The sequence below is a fragment of the Mixophyes fleayi genome, chromosome 3 (assembly GCF_038048845.1).
Source record: "Mixophyes fleayi isolate aMixFle1 chromosome 3, aMixFle1.hap1, whole genome shotgun sequence".
In the NCBI taxonomy this organism is placed as follows: domain Eukaryota; kingdom Metazoa; phylum Chordata; class Amphibia; order Anura; family Limnodynastidae; genus Mixophyes; species Mixophyes fleayi.
The window spans coordinates 214,014,828-214,030,957 of record NC_134404.1 but is presented as its reverse complement, the minus strand read 5'-3'; the positions used below and the strand labels follow the sequence as shown (position 1 = coordinate 214,030,957).

General features: G+C 38.9%; 1 protein-coding gene across 2 annotated transcripts; it reads right to left on the bottom strand.

Annotated features, from left to right (window-relative positions):
- Nucleotides 1–1,334: 1,334 nt before the first annotated feature.
- On the bottom strand, nt 1,335–5,229 carry LOC142142868 (trace amine-associated receptor 4-like). Of its 2 annotated transcripts, none has more exons than XM_075200663.1 (3): nt 5,113–5,229; nt 3,328–3,444; nt 1,335–2,548 (listed from the first exon to the last, which is right to left on the bottom strand). In XM_075200663.1, exon 3 carries the CDS (start codon nt 2,525–2,527, stop codon nt 1,487–1,489), a length of 1,041 nt encoding a protein of 346 aa, XP_075056764.1. In that variant the 5' UTR covers nt 2,528–2,548; nt 3,328–3,444; nt 5,113–5,229; the 3' UTR covers nt 1,335–1,486. The 2 variants fall into 2 exon arrangements, with proteins under 2 accessions (XP_075056764.1, XP_075056765.1); XM_075200664.1 differs by lacking the exon at nt 5,113–5,229 and adding an exon at nt 4,292–4,435.
- Between the last annotated feature and the right edge of the window lie 10,901 nt (nt 5,230–16,130).

The window sequence follows — 16,130 nt, the reverse complement described above, 5'->3', positions numbered from 1 at the left end:
ATTTATATATAGCAGTCTTGTATCATATGGGTATAGATATATTGTTATTTAGGTATAGTAAAGTTACATTAAGTATAATTTGACCTACTAAGATTATCTGCTAGAATTGTATTGTGTATTAACATGTATCATTATTAAAAATATTCAAGTAGGTGTCCGTAGGGAATTGATCCTATCATAGATTGCATATTAACCTTAATTCAATAGAAATATAAATATGGAATTATGGTGCCTAAATTGATCCTCTAATATTAGGGTGAATAAAAATGTACTATATTTATATATTAATCCTATATTTTATCAATACAATCGCTATAAAATGCGATATAGGTACTAGAGTGCCTTAGGTGTATTGCAAAATAAATTTAGTTATAAACTGGAATTGTGTTATATATTGAGTTGATTGATTATTGGGGGTGATATTAATCAAATATCACATCCCAATAAAGTGAATGAGATCAAAAACTAATGTGTAGAACTATGTGGTAAACCTTTTACAACATTTAACTTTTATAAGTGATTTGGACCATCATTCATGTTGTAAGCATGATTTTAATGGATTATGAGCCAGTTCCCTGGCAAGTGATTTAATAAATATAAAATAAAAAACACTCCTAAGTGTTAAATATATTAAGCCATCAATTAAACAAACTAGTACACAATATCAGGACATAGGGTTTATATTTAAACTACTACAATGCAATTATACCTGTACCTTGATATACTATAACAATTTAAAGAGCTTGAATCACCAACAGAGTCATTTTATACAATAATTGATATCAGCTTTAGACAGCTAATTAGTGTCTCTATATTTAAGTGAACAAGGTTGTTTATCTTAATGAATCTATAGATACTATAATTTATCACCTTGTTTCACCACAATATAAACATATATGTGATACCAGTGATCAAAAACTATACAACAATTGTACTCAATCAGCAGTATAATTCAATACTATAATATATAATATAGAATTTTTGTATTTACTACAACTCAATAGCGTGACAACACAGCGATTTGCAGTTAGTTCTGCATTTTTTATTTTCACACAGCACATGTTTTTAATATATTTCGCTAGTTGTTAGATATATTATTATATTTTTAACGCATACCAATAAAATGTTATTTTAATTTTAAATACCCCGGAGTGCCCCTTGACATACTTTCTTTCTCTCTGGTGCTACACATTAATTAATTACAAGTATAAGGGAGCACCCTCCAGCTATGATAGGAAAGTTACACTGGAATACATTATAAGCAAGATTGGGGGTTTAATACTATTTATCTATTAACCAACTTAGTGCGGTCATTCTACTTTTAGTTAGCTATCATTGATGTGCAGGAATGACACTTTAGTCTGCAATGGATGTGGATCTAAGAAATTTTATTTTAAATTTTAATAGATACATTAACCTAGTTAGGGCAGGTAGCTTAAAAAAAAAAAAGATACAGAAGAATTATGCTTTAGGCTCTTGAAGAGCATCACACACTAGTTGTCACATGTAAAGAAGAAGAACCTAGATTAAATATTTTGCCTTTTATAATGCATGCAAACGATTTTTTGAACCATGGATAAAACAAAGCATATATAATTGGATTAAGAGTGGAATTAAAGTACCCTAGCCATAAAACAGCATTGTAAACATCTTCAGAAGTTGAGAAATTTACATAAGGGTCAATAACAGTAACAGCAAAAAATGGCAGCCAACACAATATAAATGCCCCCACAACTAAACTCAGAGTCCTTGCTGCTTTGTTTTCTACATTCATGTATGTTCTGCTACTGGTGGCTTTTTTCTCACACAGAGAATTTGTGTGATTAGATAAGACCTTAGCTTGTTTTCTAGCAATGGAAAAAATATGAATGTAAATTCCTATCATCAGAAAACCAGGAATAAAAAAACTTATTAATGAAGAAACTGTTCCCCAGAGTTTGTTGAACACAAGAGTACAAGAACCAGTGCAGGACAATGTGGCAACATATTGAGTGATTTCTTCTATGTGTATATTAGATAGTATAAGGCCAAATGAATATAGACAAGGCACAAACCAACTTACAAACACAAACACCTCTACTACTGGAATAGTAATTTTCCTGTAATAGTTAAGTGGGTGACATATTGCGTAGTAACGGTCGACTGAAATAAATAAGAGTTGAAATATGGAGGTTGTACATAACATCACATCAAAACAACTGTGTAGTTTACAAAATATGTCCCCAAAATACCAGCATGAGGTTACAGATCGCACCATGCTGTATGGCATGATCATCAGTCCAACAAGGAAGTCTGCAATGGCCAAGGACAGAATGAGGAAGTTGGTTGGAGTGTGGAGCTGTGTGAAATGAGAAACTGAAATGATCACCATCAGGTTTCCCATAACTGTGAGGATTATAGCTCCAAACATGAAGATATACAAAGCCCAGTAAGAGGTGACAGGTCTGTTTGTCCTAGTGCAGGAAGTGTTGAGAAAGTGAAAGCAAAAGTTCACATGCTGCTCACTCCATAAACCAGAGGAATTCATATTTGCAAACTATTCAGATCACTGCAAGGAACACAATAAAGAAAACAATTATAGTATTTATAGTATGGCATACATACATGACATATGTTCATTGATCTTATATTAGAAATTTCAGAGAAGACACTTTTGGGGGACTTATGGAACTGAAGTAACATATGATTATCTTCTTATAGTGTATATTAGTGTGATATATTTCTTCAGACTAATGTACAAAATAAAGCAAATCTGTTCTTTAGTGGTCTATGCATCAATAAGATGCGGTACAGCTAATTATGTATCGCTGCACACCGCAGTGATGCATATTAAGGTACCGCTAAGATGCATCATGCTGGGGTTACTCTAGGATCCCCGGCGAAGTGACCCCTATGCTGCGTACTTTTTTTTCCGATTTACCGGCAGTGATAGCCGGAGGTGCTGTGCGCATATTGCACACTGTACCGGATTCTGCGAAGCCTAAGAGGCTTCAGCAGAATCCCATAGGTAATGACAGATAACGTCATCCTGAGATGCCGTAATCTGTCTGCGCAACACACAGCTTATCAAAGCTTGATGCATTGCAGAACATCGCACTCCACATAGTAATCTATGGGGACTGCGATGCTGCACGGTGTTAGTCTAAACAGAGGAGATTTCTGTGAAATTTTATCCGATAGGCAGTTAATGAATGGCAACTCTACTTAAAAGATGCAGAAACTACTGTTTCCGCATTTTTTAAGTGTCAAAAATGTTGATGCATAGACTCCTTAGTGAGTAACTCTAAAATGATCACAGACACAGAAGACATAATTAGAATTACTTACGTCATGTTTAACCTCCTGTGCCTTATTTTATTCATCTATATCTTCCATGCTTCTCATCATCCACTGTCCCATTATAAATCGCATAGGAGCAAAGAGTTTCTAGCACCATGTGTTCTGCTTGAGAAAGAATCCAGAGAATGTTAACACTGATGAACAGATCTCTGTGTACACTGCTTAATAAGTTACCATACATGAGCAACATAGTCAGTGTTTCTCAGCCTATAGAACAATAAAGACATAGTATACAGCAGTAATTATTTACTCTTTACATGCATTGGGGATCTTGAAACATTAATTTTGCTGTAACAAACAATATATTAAATTAATCATAAGTGAAATATAAGTGAACTAGTTTTTCAGGACTAACACAGAAATAAAACTAAACAACAAAAACCACAGTAAATGAAAAGCACTTTTGTTATACAAGCAGGAGCTGATCATTATGGGGTCTATTTATTAAGCTAGCGCGGTGTCAAGCAATATGCATCGCTTCAAATCGCAATTGTGCATATTGAAACACTGCTGCTATTTACTATGCCAGGGCTATTCAGGGAGCCCCAACAAAGAACCCCTTCCTATACGAAATGATTGAGTCCTCCACCGGCAGCCTATATAATAAGCAAATAAAAAGTAAGCCAATGTAGAAACTGGTGACAGGTTATCTTAAATATACATTACACAATTTTTTATTATAGTGTATATTTAATTGTGCAAAATTCCAATAATAGAATCTCTCCAGCTTACTCTTCACTTAAGCTTCATGTAAGCCTCACAATATGACAAATAAGGTCATAAGGCGAACAATGATAAACGCATCTCGTTTGTGACATGTTATGCATTTACCTGCCTGGGGAAGTGGTGCAGTTATCCATATGTGCTTCCCTAGTGGCTGTTTCCCTTTCTTCACTTTCCCAAATTCCCTCCCACCCTCCCTTATGTTCGTTAAGAATTTTGTGTTCATTACCTGTCATGATGTGTTATTAATTATTTTCCTTTATAGAACAGGCACAGCAACTAATACATACATACGGTGTTATCACTGAATTGCTGCAGGTCACTGCCCGACCCTTTGTGCGAGGAATCCCTTGGCGTGCTTTGTGGTAGTATGTCATTGTGTGGTAGTATGTCATTGTGGGAGAAGTCACTCTGATGCCAGATTTAACACCAGCCAAATTGTAAGGGAGGAGCCCTGAATAAAGTGTGATGCCAGAAGGCCATACACTGATTTTGATTTGGGTATTAGTTGGTAGCAGGCAAAGACTTTCACCACCACCATAAGAGTACTTAAGTTTAATAAAACTATGACCTTTTTATGCCAAAGCATTGGGACATTTCTTTTTTTATTGCTACTGTGTTTAGCTAGGTAGTATACTGTGTGTCATGAAGAGAGACATCAACAGTATGCAGCTTATGAATCTTTGTTTATTTTTTTACAAAGTCATTTACTAAGAGAAAATACATTTAGATTGCTCTAATTATACAAATTGTTTTAGCCGTTTAAGGATCTATTTCAGGTTAATATGATAAATGAATTACAAAATGGTTTGTTAATTTTAAAAAAATATTTCTAGTTACATATTTGCAATAATGCTATATTCAGTTTGTTAACATGATATAAGGTTGTACCCATCACTACAGTTGTCTAATATATAGTAGTTAAGTAGACTCTGTGAATCAAAGCTACAGTGCAAACTTTATACTATGATTATTACTTTTTCTTTCAATTTGTACTTGCTTATCCAATCTTTCATTTACATAAAAAAACCTATGTAATAATTTATTTACCTGCCTTCTTCCTTCGTGCTCCAATGGTGTTGAATCCAGTTTATTTCAAGATCCTCTTCCATCTGCAGCTTTTGGTGACCAAGTGAGCAATGTTAGGAACAGCATTTTATACAGCGATACTTTCCCAACAGACTGCATTGTAATTCCCATGAAACATTACAACCACTTCCCACATCCTACACTCATTTGCAGTTTTAAAGTGGCATTATTCACAAGCAATGCTTTACAACATCAAATAATTAAATGGTGAGCTAATTTAAAAAATATGTACTGTGTATTCTGTATTTTTTTCGCAAGTAGCCAGAATTTTATGAAGTATTTTTCTGAATTATTTGGTTATAGTATGCCTGAATATGACTATAGAAAGTTATTACAGCTGGACCAGATAGAGCCATAAATACATTTGGATAAGCTTTAGCATTTAAAGGTATTATAATACAGAGATTAGACATATGAGTTCTGATTTATTTTTAACTTCTATTGACTTTTATTTATAGAGCACCAGCATACCCAGCAGAAACAAAATGTAATAAAACAAGACCGGGTATTAAAATTTAGACAAAAAGTTAAAAGGGCCCTTACCATAGGCTTACAATATTAGGTGTTCGATACCTGAGGACAAGTGGCTTAGAGCATATTGGTCAAGCCAGTTAGAATGGGAAAAGAGTGCTTAGTGGGGCTTTATGATCCAGTCACACAGCACTGTTGGCATTGTGGTCAGAAAGTTATTTGTCCACATAAAGAGAATAATTGTAAGTTTGCAGTGAACTGTGTAAAAGGCTGGCAATCAGATATACAGGGCTATTTATCATTTTGCATAAATAAGGCTGATTTTCTATCACTGCTTAGTGCATGTGACAGGTTTTAGATACAGATTGAATGTGGGTAATAAATAGAGATGCTCACTGACCCCGTGTTTTGGTTTTGTTTTTGGTTTTGGATATGGATTACCGTTGTGTTTTGGTTTTGGTTTTGGTTTTGCAAAACCGCCATTGCGTGTTTTGGTTTTGGTTTTGTTTGGTTTTGTTTTGCTATTTTGTTGGAAAATCAATGTTTTTGTGCATAAAATTACCAAATTTAGTGCTCCACCTGTTTCTTGGATAAGTAATGTAATTGTAAAGCTAATAAATTAGCAAAAAAACTGTTCAATTCCTGTAGGTAGGCCTTCATTAATTCTACTCACAAACCAGATTGTCTTCCTCTCCATCTATGCATATTGGCAATGCAGCCATCGTCTTTGTGTGTATATTACACCCTACACTTATAGTTAAATATGTAAAGAAATGGACAAAGGCAGTTTTGTTTCTGTCTTTCTAGGCCCCCCTCCACATGTAGAAAATACAAACAAATTCAGACGTTATAGACTGCACAATATTAATTGAAATGGACAAAGGCAGTTTGGTTTCTGTCTCTCTAGGCCCCCCTCCACTTGTAGAAAATACAAAAAAATTCAGACGTTATAGACTGCACAATATTGATTGAAATGGATAAAGGCAGTTTGGGGTCAGTCTGTGTATGACACCCTACCCATAATGAGAAATTGCCAAAACAGCAGCCTTTCAAGACTGTTTGTGATATCTAAATGCCCCAAGTCCCTTTCCTCTTTGGGGGGTAGATTGCACCCTAGACTTAAATAGAAAGTTTTAAAAAGATGTTATCGTCATCATCTGGAGTTTCATCCTCACCCTCATCAGTGTGTACATCATCATCACAGACTATCAATTCATCGCCGTTGAATCCGGAATTAGAGAACAGCCAGTACTTGGATGTCTTTGATGGTGAAGGCCTTCCTCGTGGAAGATGTAGTTCATTTTTATAAACATCATTTTCTCCACATTTTTGGGAAGTAACCTTCTACGGAGATCACTGACTAAGTTCCCGGCTGTGCTGAACACTCGTTCAGAGTACACACTGGAGGGTGGGCAGCTTAAGTATTGCAAAGCAAGTTTGTACATGGGTTTCCAAATGGCCTGCTTTTCCTCCCAGTCAGGAAAGGGAATGTCTGACATTTCCATATCAATTACCTCTAGAAAATAATCCTCCACCATCCTTTGCATGTTTATACTCGTATTGGATGGAGTTATGGGCAAGGTGACACATTTTTTTGAAAAATCCTTCAAACCAGCCCAGATGTTAAATTGTTCTGGTCTGCCCCCTGCATCTTCCCTGCTTCTTTTTGGGAAATTTAATTTTTGCGAGCAGCAGCAGCTTGAGAGAGTGAAGGAGGACACATCGTCAAGCCGAGGCCCAGTTCAGCGGCCAACTTGCTGAGCAATAGCTCCTTGCAAAAGTTCACATCTCGTTCATTTTGAAGCAAAGACTCAATGTAGGTCTTAAACCTTGGATCAAGCACAGTGGCCAAAACGTACTGATCCGAGTTCAAGATCTTAATAACTCGAGGATCATTGTGAAGCGAATGAAGTACTTGATCGACAAGGCCAGCATACTTTGCGGAATTGCTTGATTTCATCTCCTCCTTCAGTTTCTCAAGCTACTTTTCCAATAGTCTAATTAAAGGAATGACTTGGCTCAAATAAGCAGAATCTGCACTCACTTCACACGTCACAACTTCAAATGGTTTCAGCACCTTGCACAGGACTGAAAGCATTCCCCACTGTGCAAGAGTGAAATACATGTCCCCTCCTTTCCCAATGTCATGGCTTGTGCAATACGCTTGGATGGCTTTGCGCTGATCCTCTGCAGCATGTACAGGGTGGAATTCCACCTAGTTACCACCTCTTGCTTAAGTTGGCGGCAGGGCAAGTTAAACTGCTCTTGGAGCTGCTGCAATCTCCTACATGCTGTGGCCGAATGCCTGAAATGGCCTGAAATCTTACGGGCCACCGAAAGCATCTCCTGCACTTCACGGTTATTTCGTAGGAAGCTGTGCACCACCAAGTTGATGGTGTGAGCAAAACAGGGAATGTGTTGGAAATCACCCAGCTGTAATGCTCGCACTATATTGTTGGCGTTATCAAAAATGACATATCCTGGGGAGAATCCAAGTGGTATAAGCCATGTATCAATCACATCTCTTAGTTTGCGTAACAAATTGTCAGCTGAATGCCTGTTAGTGAAGCCGGTGATACAAAGAGTGGCCTACCTGTGACAAATGTTACGTAGTGGTGAACATGCTGCTGCTGTTCCTGCTGGTGAAGGTGAATGACCAACCCAGTGGGCTGTCACAGTCATATAATCTTTGGTTTGACCACTTCCACTTGTCCACATATCTGTGGTTAAGTGGACAGTGGGCAGAATGGCATTTTTCAGCGCAATCTCTACATTTGTACACACTTTTTGGTATAGTTGTGGAATAGCTTTACGGGAAAAATGGTGTCGCGATGGAATTCTGTAACACGGACACAAAACCTCAATTAACTGTAAAAAACCAGCTGCGTTTATTGTGGATATTGGACGCAGATCTAACACTAACATAACAGCCATGACGTCTGTAATTCGCTTGGTAACTGGGTGACTGCTGTCATATTTGCTTCCCATAGCAAATGATTGTTTCACGGTTAATTGTTGAAATGTCGGACTGCTCATTTTCTTGGCCTTCCTCTGGGCTGACGATTCACCCCCAGCAGCAGCAACAGCAGCAGCAGTGGGACTAATGCTTTCTTCAGAGGAATCAATTATAGTACAGGAGTCATCCAGCCTTAATAAGTGGGATGCAGGGATAACTGCGAGCGCTACTAAGGATATTGATGAGGATGGTGTGGTGGGTGTATTTTGTAGCCGTCAGGATGTCGGTGACCGGAGGGTCCTAGCTGATGATGGAGTGCTTGTAATTTTTTGGGAAGAACTTTCAGCTTTTCCCTACACTTTGCCATGAACTCTCATCAAATGGCGTAACATAGAAGAGGTTCCAAGATGGTTAAGGTCCCTCCCTCGACTGACTGTGGCTTGACATACACTACAAATGGCTATACAGTTGTTGTCTGGATTGGGGTAGAAATAATTCCACACATAAGAAGTGGATTTTTTAGTTTTATGGCCTGGCATGACAATGCCCTTTTTCTTGTCACGTGCCAGAACTGCTGCCACTGGTGCAGGACTTACACAAACAACCTCATCCTCATCAACATCCTCATTAGCGCCCTCATCGCCTACACAAATCTTCCCCTCATCCTCTTCTATTTTCATAGTGGCATCCTCAATTTGTTTATCACCGGCTACACTCAGGCTGTTCAGGCACACATCAGCAGAACTGCTGAAAGGGTCCCTCTTTATGGGTACACTAACAGAATGCTCACGATTAGACATCCCACTGTTGGATGGACTCTCCACAGGGATTGGTGTCATTTGTGATTCAGAGCAAACATTATCCTCTAATGCCTTTACTGTTATCTTGCAACTCGGCTTTCACGCATAACAGTAGTTGGATCTGCCACTAACAGAGAAAGGTGAAGACCTCATTCTCTCTTTGCCACTGCGTGTGTAGAATGGCATGTTGGCAATATTTTTTTTATCGGCACTTAACTTTTCCTCAGTTACACTTCTTTTTTGCTTCAACACAGTAAATTTTTTTTTGGGGTGTGTTTTTTTGACTGATTTCAAAAGACTGTGTAGTTTGACATCGACTTGCCCAGATGACGTACTGGGAACACTACCATCAGGACTGGTGACAGAACCTGGTTGCTCATTCTGCTCATATGTGGACTGCTTTGAATCCATTCTGAGCCCAAACCACTTGTAGTGCTACAAATTGATTCAGATACTGCTGACAAATATGACTTTTGACAGCCAGAAATATTAATGCAAAAGAATGGGGGACACCCCAAAGCACTTGTAGTGACAAATATTGAAAAAAAAAAACTCCTCTATCCTCCTCTCTTATCTATCAATTGTTATTAGAATTGTTATCAGAATTGTTATCAGAATTGTAATCAGAATTGTTATCAGAATTGTTATCAGAATTGGATGAAGAATAAGGTACCGTATTTCCCCATGTATAAGACGCACCTTTTTTCAAACAATTTAGGATCTAAAAACGGGGTGCGTCTTATGTGCTGAGGGGCTTGCTGCCAGCGGCTGCACACTATGTGCAGATCTGTTCGGCAGATACAGGCAGGGAGAGGGTTCTGACCGGCTGCTCTGATCACAATCAGAGCAGCCGGCCAGCACACTCTCCCTGCCTTTCTCTGCAGAACGAACCTGCAGGGAGAGTGTGCTGACCGGCTGCTCACTCGGAATCATCAATCAATACAAAAGGGGAGGGAGAGATGGTTCCAGCAGTGCAGAGGGTTGGCTGTCTTACCGGACTATAAAGGTACCGTCTTTCCATAGCGAAGAGCAGCACAACTTCTGTCTCTTTCCTCCGGTGACCTGCGCCAACTGATTGCAATCAGAGCAGCCAGCCAGCACACTCTCCCTGCCTGTCTCTGCCGAACGGACCTGCAGGGAGAGTGTGCTGGCCGGCTGCTGCACAATCTCAGCACACTTCAGTTGAACGGAACAAAACGTTTTAACAGCAAATTATTTTATTTTTTTTAAATTTCGGAGAAAAAATGAAGGTGCGTCTTATACAATGGAGCATCCTATACATGGGGAAATACAGTATGTTCTCTGTCCCTGCTCTAATCAGCCTGTGACTACACCCTGCTCTGTCCCTCTGGCAAATGGCGATGGATTGCTGTGGAGGCAAATATTTATGGATTTCAATTAACGCGAGAACCGAGCCCCGAGATCCGACGATGTCACGATGACGTTCGGCCTCGATTTGGAATCCGTGCGGGCGGGAGAGTACCGAGCCTGCTCGGCTCGGTACTCGGATAGGCAAAGTTCGGGTGAGTTCGGTTCTCGGGGAACTGAGCCCGCCCATCTCTAGTAATAAAGGACATATGGTTTTAACCTACCTTAACTAGGCTAAATAATTAAAAAAGAAATAAAGAAAATCAACCCATCCCTCCCCTTCTGCAACAGCATGTGCTACTCAGCATCAGGTACGGTCCTCTAGGGGGGAAAAGTGGGCCAACAAATGATGAGGCCCCGGTACCTAGAGATTCCTGGCCCAATGCTAAGTAACATAAGGCCCATCCTGGCACCCCTGGCTGGTGTATGCTTTAAACCCAACCATCATAGGTATTTAATTATGTGGGGCGTGGGAGCCCTAGAATTTGGATTGCCGAGAGGTGAGATACTCTGTGACTGTAGTTGCGGTGAAAGTCTTGTGGAGCTGGGAAGCCCCTAGAATCAGGATGACTGAGAGGTGAGATTTTCTGCAACTGTGGTTGCCGTGGAAGTTCTGTAGAGCTGGGAAGCCCCTAGAATCAGGATGACCGAGAGCTGAGAAGTTTTGCAACTGTGGTTGCCGTGGAAGTCTTGTGGCGCTAGGAAACCCCTAGAATCAGGATGACCAAGAGGAGAGATGTTCTGTAACTTGTCTATAGGGGAGAGAAGCACCAGAGCATCAAGCACAGACTGATAGCGAGACCTTCCGCCAGACAGTCAGGAAACAGTGAAGATGAATGGAGGAATAACAGAGCACCGGGATACTGCAGACTAGCAGAGTGATACTGCAGCCAAATCCTTGGAGAAACTGCTCTGTAGGAGAGACCTGAAGATTTGGCACAGTTTGCCTGCAGGATGTGCCTTTTATAGTTGAGGAAGCCAGCTGCTTGGCCAGACAGTTTTATTAGTGAGGATGCTGGGTCTGCGCATGCGCAGAACCCGGGAAGATGGTGACTGCACAGGAGAGCCATTGCCTCCTTCCAGAGAGATGGCACCTATGCTGACCAGGTAAGTGACAGCAAGGGCCCCCATCAGTGACCAGCGGGTCTGAGTCATGACAATATGTATGGAAACCCTGAACATGTCAAGGCCCAGAGTTTAGAAACATATTTATTAAGAAATTGTTTATTGTTTGTTACCAAATGTTTGCTGAGCACCACAGTACCCGAAGTACTTCCGGAAAGTGAAGCATTTTGAACCCAATTGCACCCTAATTTGATGGCTGCACCAAGTGGTTTAAACCGCAAAGCTACCATCATTAGTCCTCTGCTTTTAGTGATAGCATGGGGTCGAGTGTTGTGGCCTGTAACAATGTAATTATTTTTACTGACTTTGTGGGCAATGCACAGTTTGAAAGTGTTGGATGTTTCTCTATTATTTAGTTAGTCCTTTGATATTACATGGTGACTTCATGAGTAAAACCCTGAAACAGAGGGAATCTATGGACAAGCAATTTTCTGCTGTCAAAAAGCATTGGCGGGGGATGTGGCTTAAAAGATGAAGAAGGAGGATGTACTTCCATATAGCTCCATCAACGTGGCAACCAGAAGAGGATAAAAGACAAAGAGCTGGCTGGGAATTACAGCAATTGCTAGACTATATTGTACCAGAGTTACAGAGGTTGACAATGGGACCTCAGTGCCATCCGCATCTGGTGGAACATTAATGGTCTACACTGCTAGGCCGGCAAATACAGATGACAACTGGAATCCTGCCGTAGAGATTTGTTGCATGTTGTACATATTTATGCTGGTTCTGTCCCCCTGTTGTATTGTGTTACCTAAGTGTTGTGTGATGGTTAAGTGTCATAGATATAACTCTACCGTGACCTAGTACATTAATAAACTCCAAACATTATTAACAGAGATATTCCCACATCCACGTTTGCAGGGTCATTGAGAAGCTGAAAAGTAGCCCTATGGCTGCTTTCCTGGTGTTCGAGTTTTTATCTTTCCCACCCCCATTCCATTTCTCAAAGACAGACCCTGGGTCATAGTGCTTCACATTGCTCCGGCACCTTTGTCGCAATAAATAAATGGTTTGCTGCAGCCTAAAGGGTCTGCAACCTGGCACTGGTTTCTGAATCACATATATATATAGATAAAAGTCAGCACAAACAGTACACTAAAACACCCTATATTATTGTAGTTATATGTAGGGTGTTGTATTTTCATTGTAGCTTCGCCATCATTAATACCTCTAGATCCTTTACCAGACTTCATAAAAATAAAGGATTTAACAAGCAACTTGATTATCTCACTTTTTCCTCACTTTGCTCTTGCAGTCTATTGGAATTCAAAAAAACAACTGTAAGTAGTGTAGACTAGTGCAGCCACAGTAAAGTGTCAGGGAAATTGCCAATCAAACCTAAGGAGTTATTTACAAAGGAAGCCAAGATGAATTCATACATTTTGATTGATTGCTTACCAAGATTTTTTGGTTATGAGTTTCATTCACAAAATGATGTTTAGGCCACAAATCACTAAAATTCAATGAATATTATGAATTTGCACAACAGAGCTGCAAGAGCCAAGGTGACCCAGGTTATAAGTTGGATATTGTTATGTGCTTTTTAAGAATGGGTTTGCTGCTTGTGTTTTGTATACAGAAGGATTCATTTTGACATTGCATATAGTAACTCTGTAACTATCTCAATAGGCTTCTTAACTGTGTTTTTTGATGTATTCAAAAGATACTTCTATTTTGGGGGAACAGTTAATAATTTCTGAACTCTAAAAATTTCAATTAAATTGTGTGTGTGGTATGTCGAAGCTGCAGAAAAACATGTTGATAGTTTGTATCATCATCATCACCATCATCATCATTTATTTATATAGCGCCAACATATTCCGTAGCGCTTTACAATTGGGGACAAACATAATAAACTAATAAACAAACTGGGTAAAACAGACAAAGAGGTTAGAAGGCCCTGCTCGCAAGATTACAATCTATTGGACAATGTGAGATTGACACATGAGGTTAAGTCTACATTTTGCATTTTGGCCCAGCCAGGCTACAAAGGTAAAAGTGACTCATAGGCTAAATGATCCTGTCACACAACAATGTTGGTCAGGGGGTAGTTGTCTAGTGTGAAATTGTGTAACAGGCGGTAATAGGCTAAGGTAGTGAGGTTAAGAGGGTGCTTGAGGAATATTATAAGCTTGTCTGAAGAGGTATGTTTTCAGAGAATGCTTGAAAGTTTGTAGACCAGAGGAGAGTCTTATTGTGCGAGGGAGAGAGTTCCATAGAGTGGGTGCAGCCCGGAAAAAGTCCTGTAACCGGGAATGGGAGGATGTAATGAAGGTGGATGAGAGACGAAGATCTTGTGTAGAACGGAGTTGCCGAGTTGGAAGATATTTTGAGACAAGAGAGGAGATGTATGTTGGTGCAGCTTTGTTGATTGCCTTGTAGGTTAATAAAGTTGTAAAGGGAATACTAATATTACCACATAGCTACACAATTATATTCTACACTGTTTTCCTGCATTGTTTGCTCTTTATTTTTGCTGTCTATATTAATATTTGCTTCCATGGAAACAGTCTGACAAGATTGCTGTTCCCACAAGTTCTTCAACAGGAAACATTTGTTGCTGTCCCAATATATTAGCTGACATTTAAAGGAACATCGCTTTGTAATGCTGCATGAGGCTGTCACTTACTTTTGAGAATAAACTAAGTAAATATAATTGTGTGTATGCAGCTGTGTGAAAAGGTAGATTACTAGGACTAGTAAACCGGGAGCTATGGATAGTTTTCAGAGAAAGATATTTATAGTAACATAAAATTATAGCAATATGCGTGCACGGAAAAATGCATCAATACAAATATATGCAAAGAATTCCTTGTTTTACATTTTATTGTGTTTCTTAATGCAAAACATACCTGTATAATAATCATCTATATGATGACCTCTAATAATAGCTCCTCATTTTCTTCTAATAACAGTTACCCGTTAACTCAAATGCCATCATTTTTATTACAAGTTACATCAAGTGTAATAAGTACTTGTCATTTATTTTATTGTCAAATTATTCTTTTAATATAGATATAATAATATATGTTGGAAATATTATTAATACACATCAGGATATTATATCACCTCACACCAAGATATGCAAACAACTACTAAGTTAATAAAAAAGCTTTTATTAACCATACACATAGCTGTATAATTCAAAGCAAACTTCATTTGCACATTTTAAGTGACTTGGAAGATTTGAGCACTTTAAATGACTGCATTTTACCAAGGAACACTTGGTGAAATGCAGATGGCTTGCACATGGTCTGTCTATATAGTACAAAAGAATGACAAGAAGGAATTAATGTGCACAGAAGGCAGTTCTAGAAGAACACAACTAAAAAAATACAATATAGAGAAAGGTGCCACATTTGACAGTATGTATAAGTATAACTAGTATATGTCCACACAGGTAATCAAATTCAACGCACAAATATAATTGTGGGTGAGTGATAACAGAAACCAACATACTGAACCGCTAGTACAGTGTTTCCCAAACCAGTACTCAGGGACCCCTAAAAGTGCAGTTTTCCAGGTCACAAGTGATATAATTATACCACCTATTGACCTTTCAATATGTGTCAGCCAGTAATGAAAACGCCTGTACTCCAACAAGGAGATGTGGAAAACATGCACTGTTAGGGGTCTCTGAAGACTGGGTTTTAGAAACAGAGTTCTAGTAAAAATACCCTGTCACCAATCAACTGTGTCTATGGAAAAGGTTCAGTCCACAGGAGCTAAATGTAAAATGCAAAAATACAAAGTAAAAGAAAGTGGACACAGCTATAGTGTAGCACAAAAATGCATCAATAAAATTATAGCTATACAGATCTGCTTGGTCAGTGAGGAACTTAAGAGTGGAGCATACATTCTGTCGCTTAGTATAGAGATTTGTTCAATTGTTCTATGATTTCTTTTGCACTGGTGCACACTCAAACTAAAACAACAACAAAAACCAAGAACAACTAAATTGAAAAAATAAACAAACTATTTTTACAATACACCATTATATCTCTCAACCTAGTAACTCAATTAATGACACAAATTGCAACAGCCTTGGTTCAACCGCCGGCAGATATAGTCATGTAAGGTTTGTTCTCATTACTTTGAACATCTTGTTTCACCTACATTCTGGAACTTGGCTTGCAGGCTCAGGTACAGGAGAACTGGAGATGCATTGTAAGTTTTGATCCCTATGTGTAAACAGCATACAGGTGCAGATAAAGCCCCCTTTTTCCCCTGTGCGGGTGTCATCATGCTATATTAAC